The 6,611-nt window shown below is 52.8% G+C and overlaps 1 protein-coding gene across 1 annotated transcript in view; it reads left to right on the top strand.

Annotated features, from left to right (window-relative positions):
* The first annotated feature begins 9 nt into the window (after positions 1-9).
* The window catches only part of LOC100540718, a 10,764-nt gene continuing 4,162 nt past the window's right edge, over positions 10-6,611 (top strand). Inside the window, exons 1-9 of the mRNA XM_019623336.2 lie at positions 10-1,018; positions 1,524-1,595; positions 1,926-1,997; positions 2,778-2,849; positions 3,230-3,310; positions 3,996-4,067; positions 4,407-4,481; positions 4,908-5,023; positions 5,880-6,607. Of these exons, the coding sequence (XP_019478881.1) occupies positions 828-1,018; positions 1,524-1,595; positions 1,926-1,997; positions 2,778-2,849; positions 3,230-3,310; positions 3,996-4,067; positions 4,407-4,481; positions 4,908-5,023; positions 5,880-6,607 (1,479 nt within the window). The 5' untranslated portion in view covers positions 10-827. The remainder of the gene's footprint in view (positions 1,019-1,523; positions 1,596-1,925; positions 1,998-2,777; positions 2,850-3,229; positions 3,311-3,995; positions 4,068-4,406; positions 4,482-4,907; positions 5,024-5,879; positions 6,608-6,611) is intronic.

The raw sequence follows: 6,611 nt of genomic DNA, 5'->3' as shown, positions 1-6,611 counted from the left end.
TTTTGTAACTATGTTTCCTGTGTGAATCTTTGGGGCAATGAATTCAATGGGAATGTCCATCCACCTCCATAGATCTGAAGGGCTCACAGTGGGGAGGGAATGCTCGTTTCATAACAAACCCCTGCTCAGATTTTTTGCCTCCTGCCCGTGGCACAGAAGAAAAATGGGAGAGCTCAAGGAAAAACTTGGGAGTCTGAAGCACTAAGGGTGAAAGGAAAGGATCGTGACACATTTAATTTAACAAAATGCGGCTGCAAATCACCAAGCTTCCTCTTTCTTATTATTCAAGTTGGAAATAGTTGGGCTGATGTGAAACTAAAGCCTACTGGCACATTTAATAATTGATCTTCCAAGCAGCAGCCCAATGGACAGGTCCCATTCCAGCATAGGCTTCCCATGGCTGTGGGGCTGCCTTCACCTCAAGGACGCCATATACACATAATGGTATCATTCTTAATGTGCTTTTTTTGAGGGGCAGTGCCACTCACAGAAGAGCAGAACCACACGAATGACCCAAAGCCACCCCTGGGAGACATGAGGTGCAGTGAGGCCTACACTGGCCTACAGAAGCCCGAGGCCTACACACACCTGAGGCCTACACGTACCTGAAGCCTACATGCACTCAAGGCCCACGCGCACCCAGGGCCTGCATACACTTGAGGCCTACACATAACTGAGGCCTACACACACCTGCGACCTACACAGGCTCAAGGCTTACACACAGCTGAGGCCTACACCCACCCGAGGCCTACACGCCTGAGGCCTACACACACCTGAGGCCTGTGCAGACCTGAGCCTGGTTGCCCGGCAACCATGGTGGCAACACCATGGTTCTACCCCGACCCCACCACCCATTCCTCCTCATCCTGGTGTTCCCGTTGGTGACAGCTCTGTCCCCAGGGCAGCCCGTTGCCCTCTGCCCGGCCTCCTGCCATTGTCACCGGTGGTTGCTGGACTGCAGCCGAGCCTCCATGGTCGCGATGCCGCGGGCTGCCCGCCGCTGGGCCCTGTCTGTGCTGTGAGCAGTTTGTAGGGGAACGGGGTTTTGTGTTCTGTTCCTCACCTTGGAGGACCCCCCATTCTCCAGGGAAGCAGTGAGATGGAACAGGAAAGAGGAACTGATGCATAATGTCATTAAAGGACTGACTGAAATCCTCGTGCTAATGATAGAAACAGCAGCTCTGAGACGGGGCACGGTGCAATAGGATGAGAGGAGGTGGTGTCTCAAGTTGTGCCGGGGGGGTCAGGTTGGATGTGAGGAAGTGTTTCTTCTCGGAAAGAGCGGTGATACATCAGCACAGATTGCACAGGAGGTGGGGGAGTCACCGTCCATAGAAGAGTTCATGGAAAGAGGAGGTGTGGCACTGAGGGATGTGGTTTAGTGGCAATATTGGTGGTAGGAAAATGACCTTAGAAGATTTTTCCGGCCATAACGATTCTATGATTTGCAAGCAGTTTTTCTGCAGACTACTTTTTGCAGACCTTTTAGCAATCATATTCATGTGACACTTATTTGTTTGCAGAAATTTCACCAGCAACTCTATTTCTTCCATTGAAAAAGAAGCATGGAGGGAATACCCATGGGCTGAGCACTTGTAAGTATTCATTTTAAGTGTCAGGAGTTCAGATAGTTTCAATCCAGACGCTCTATTTCTCTGAGCTGAGGGTATGAGGAACACAAGCACCCACACAAAGCATTTCCAAGTGAGTTCAGAGCTGAGCTGCTCTGGAGGGATGAGAAGCCCCCTAACTTCCAGAAGTGGCCGAAATGCTGTGAGCTATGGGGAAGGCTAATGGTGCCAGTCCAAGAGGGCCATCCCTGTGCCTAATTAGTCAACGATCAGGATACAGTTGGCTTCAGCAGCTCAGGGGGGAGTGCCTGCTCCTCCTGATGCAGCAGTAAATGACTGTTTGTTTCGTTGCAGAGTTCTCCAGGACAACGATTTGAGGGCAGTGAAGAAGCATTCGCTGGAGGGTTTGCTGCTGCTGAAGCATCTGTATGTGTAGGCTGGTTCTGTCCCCCTCCCCATGCAAGTGTACTTTATTCCGCCGTTGTTTCAGCAAAACACAGTGCCACGATCCTGCAGTAGTGACCGGTGGGAGGATCCACTGTGGGGCTGTGGTGCAACTTGATTTGCCCCAAACCTCCCAAAGATGAGGAGGCTGCTGCCCTTTCCCACCAGGTGATTCACAGCCAATCCCACCCCAGCAGTGGCCTCCCATGACCTGGAGATTGCCTCTAGCTTTATCTGAGGACTATTTAGGTGTGGCGATCACCAAAACAAGGCAAAACCCATACATACATGCCTCGCTTCTGCCAAGGTTCGGATGGAAAATTACTACAGTGAAGACAGAGCCCTGTAGTGCTGATCACTCAGGACAGGCTCTCAGTCTGCTTGCTGTATTTCTGCAATTCCCCTGGCCGCCTGCGTCACTGTGCCCAGAGCTCACGTCACCTGAACCTTACAGAGAGGTTGCATCTCTGGGGCACATCCAGAGGGGCACACGCTTGGTTGTGGTCCTTGCAAGTGCTTCCTTGGCTGCTAAAGAATCCGTTATAGGAGAAAATCGAGCCCTGAAACAATTCTGAGCTGGAAAAAAAAGCAAGGAGGTGAAACCACTTCCAGGCACGAGGGTTATGGCAGGTTACACATCACCGGTATCAGATATAAACACTATGTGAAATTAGAGCCATGAAACACATATGCTGCCAAAGCAAGGGAAAGTAAACACGACGGTGCAAATGTAACCAACATTTCGTGTTCTAATTTTAACAGGGATTTATCCGGCAATAAAATCCTGTTGATTGAGGAACGTGCTTTTGAGCCACTTCCCTTCTTGCAGCTTCTGTGAGTCGTAAAAATTTCTTTTTGCTGAAGTCTTTTAGCAATTATAACCCTCTGTGTGCTAGGAAATGTTCTTTATTTTGGAGTAGTGGCAATTTCTTCTGCTAAGCTGGGCTAAAGGGGTCGGTGCGGATGGCTGTGACACTCAGCAGGATGAGATCAGTGCAGTTGCCCAAATGCAGCCATGATTTTCCTGAAGGCTCACTGTACCCTGGAACAGAAATAGATGAAGCACATGTGCAGTTCGTTTCCTCTCCTTGACAGGTTGAAAGAACGAGAAGGCAGCAGTTTCGTCCCCATTCTGCCTCAGATTTGCATATTTCCTACAGATCAGTGCTGTTCTGCTTCCTGTAGGACACACCAGATCCATTTCTTTCTCCCAGAAACCTCAGTGGAAATCTCATGGCACGGATCCAGAAGGACACTTTCCAGGCATGGCATGGAATGCAGTTTCTACAGAAAGTGTAAGTTCTGTAAGCTCTGAAGGTGGACGGGAATGGGACTGGGAAGAGCACTTTGCATATCTGCATTTAAAAGCAAAGGTGCTCAAAATCATCCACAAATGGACATTTTGTTCCTTTGGTGCCTACAGAAACGTGATGCAATCCACAGCCAAGCAGCCCTTCCAAGGATAGGTCACAACTTCCATCTGGGCCCAAAGGAATTCAGGGCGTTTTGCCCACCAAAGCTTCATAGGCATAAAGAAAAGGCCACTTTTCAAAAGAAATACTTCTTCTCTTTCAGCTACAGACGATCAGGACCTGCTGTATTTTGTGGCTCACCCCATCTGTTCCCATCTGCAACTTCAGCCCTGGCCCTTCCTCACACATCAGCCAGTCCTTTATCTCCAGGCTGAAATTTCCTATCTTTGTTCTCCGCTTGAAAGGAAACTCTTTGGGGAGGTTGGAGTCAAAATGGTTCAGCCGAATCCACATCTGCCATCCACGATGAGGCTGGATCCTCATCTCACCCCACCCATGTGGGATAGGGGGGCTTGGAAGGGAGATTTCGATGTAGCTCAGCATCAGATCCAGCGCATGCAGCTCTCTGATATTGGAACATGAAGTCTGGCAAAGAGGAGAAATGGATCACGGAGAGGCTTGGCAGTGACCTAGTGGAAATTCACTTTGATTTGTTGTTGTTTTTCAGGATCCTGAGCCACAACCCCCTGTCTGTGATCGATGACGCATCGTTCTTTCAGCTGCCAGCTGTCAGCTATCTGTGAGCATCGACTCGTTTTGAGTGGGTTAATACATAACTCTCTCCCTCCTGAGGTAGGAAATCACTTCTCCCAGCAAATCAAAGGTCAACTTCTGGGCTGTCCGCAGCACAGACCCGTCTGCAAAGCAACCAAAGAGCTGGGACACAAATGAGGAGGGGGAGGAGGTGGGGAAACCCTTCTGCTTCAGTCCCATGGTTGGGAGCACCTGAAAGCACTGAGGTTATGAACAACTTCTGTTTAATTAGCAGAAGTGGACCCCCTGGGAGCAGCACAAGGATCTGGGCTCTTTCCCATAAACATGCCTTGCAAATTCCGTCTGCTTTCCCAAACCCTTGCAGTGACCTGGGAGCAACACGTGTGTCACAGCTGACAGTGCTCGAACTCCTCCTGACCACGGCCCATTTGGAGACCCTGTGAGTACACAGGGGCCAGGCTGCCAGCAGAATGCAGTGCTGAAATACGTGTTCTGCTTGGGAAAGCAGCCAGCTCACCCCTAAATCAGAATGCCCCCTCCCCACAAGCCTAAAGTTCAGCATTTCTTACTGAGACTCGCCTGCTGGCGGTCAGAATTTCACTGTTTCGGTTTTTCAAAGGGAAGTTTTAAGTCAAGGCAGCGGCTTGCTTCTGCTTCAGATTGCATTTTGGGATTGGTTCTGCTTTGAAAGGTAAAACAAAAGCATGTGGAATCTCACTGAGAAACCTGGAGAGCACCTTTGCTGCGAGGACGCGGGGGTTTGGGGGGAAGTTTTGCAGAGCGATCCCAGTCACACTGAGATGTGCTACGTGCACCTGGGCTGATGCACATCGAGAAACTGAGCTTTTCTCCCCCTTCTCTGCAGCAAACTGCCCCGAGCTGCCGCCTGCTGCCTCTGCCAGGAGGGCCGTGCTGCGAAGGCGCTGTGCAGGAGCATCCACTTCCATGGCAAGGAGCTGTGTGCCGGCACCCCGCAGTGCGGTAGGCTCCCAGCACCACATCCTACTGGTGGGGGCTCCTCAGTGCCACCTGCTCTCCCCCGGCTTTGGGAGATGCTGTAGTGCGGCTGTGCTGTGTGAGTTCCCTCCTAGACAAATCCCATGGGCACCAAACACGGGTTAACAACACAGTTTGAGGAGCTCTGTCCGGGCAAAGCCTTTAATTGCCCCCGCGTGGCTCCGATGAGAGCTGGGAGGTCTGAATGTGCCCCCTGAGCCAGGGGCACAAAATCCTCCCTTTGAGGAACAAGGCTTGGAAACAAAAACAAGGGCTGAAAACACACAATTGCACCAATCTGCTGCCAGGGGCTATCTGGAGGAAAAGCGCCTTGCAGGGCTGAGCAAACACGCCGGCCTCCAACACACACAGAGCACTCAGCCAAGGAAGCCGTGTGTGCCCGCTGCTGTTCCCAAGCAGGGGAAGCACGGCCTGCTCACAAACCCCACACGTTCCCCCAGACCTTCCCAGTGTCACCACAGCACGGCTTGCCACAGCCCTACCAACAGACAGAGCGGTGCTCTGAGGCACCAGGGAACTCACTTGCTAGCGGGACGAGGAGGAGCAAACCTCATTGCATGGCCAGGGCATCCTCACATGTCCCATTTCCCATCACCTGCGCAGCAGAAAAGCCCCAGCACCTCCATAATCTGTAATGCTCCCAACCACATCGCTCTGTCCCGGCACCGATAGAGCTGTGGCTGTGTGTGCAGCCTCAGCGCAGGGCTGGGAGATGCTCCCCACTGCAGGCTCAGCGTGTTCCCTTTGCATCAGTGCTCTCCTGGACTCTGCATCGCCCCAACCATCCGCTCTGCCCTGATGTGTTCTCCTGGTGTTGCAGCTCACGTGGAACCCCCAGCAGAGATGCAAGCAGAACTGAGGAGAGCAGCACAACGCGGCACGGTGCTACGCCTCAACCCCAGCAATTCTTCACTTGGAGACAAAGAAACCGTAACACTTAATGCTCTCCTGAGCCCTCACAGTGCCCATGGGGTCCTCAGGATCTCCAATAATCACATCTGCAGAATGAGCTCCCATTCCCCTCAGCACCCACGCAGCCAGGAGCTGCAGCGCGCTCTGCGTAAGGGCCGGGAGAGTGGGAATGTGGGGAGAAAACTCCATTTCCCAGCAACGGAGCTGAAAGAGGAGCAGCAAAGCACCGCCTCACAGCTGCCAAGACCTGCAGCACAAAAGGTCCTGGAAGCAAAGGAAGGAGCCCAAGTCCCCAGGGAGCCCAGCAGCGCAGGCAGCTCGGAGGATGAGGACGCAGCAATGGAAGGAGACCTCTTTGAAAGAGCAGTGGAGCACCGCCTGCGCTCGCTGGTCCCCAACGGAGCCCTGCGGGGTTTCATCGCCCGCGTGGCACGAGCTGTGAGGAAGGACTGCCAGCTGCCCCACCTGCAGCCCTCCTGCACGAAGCTGCTGGCACAGACAGGGCAGCTGGTGGGGCTGCTGGGCAGGCAGAGACCCACAGTGCAGTGCCCACTGCAATGGGAGAACAGCTCCATTGGCACAGAGAGCAGGAACCGGACTGGGGAGGTAGGGCAGAGCCAAGGGGGTCCTGTGGGGGTGG

The sequence above is a fragment of the Meleagris gallopavo genome, chromosome 29, assembly GCF_000146605.3.
Source record: "Meleagris gallopavo isolate NT-WF06-2002-E0010 breed Aviagen turkey brand Nicholas breeding stock chromosome 29, Turkey_5.1, whole genome shotgun sequence".
Taxonomy (NCBI): domain Eukaryota; kingdom Metazoa; phylum Chordata; class Aves; order Galliformes; family Phasianidae; genus Meleagris; species Meleagris gallopavo.
This window is presented reverse-complemented; position numbering and strand designations above follow the sequence as displayed.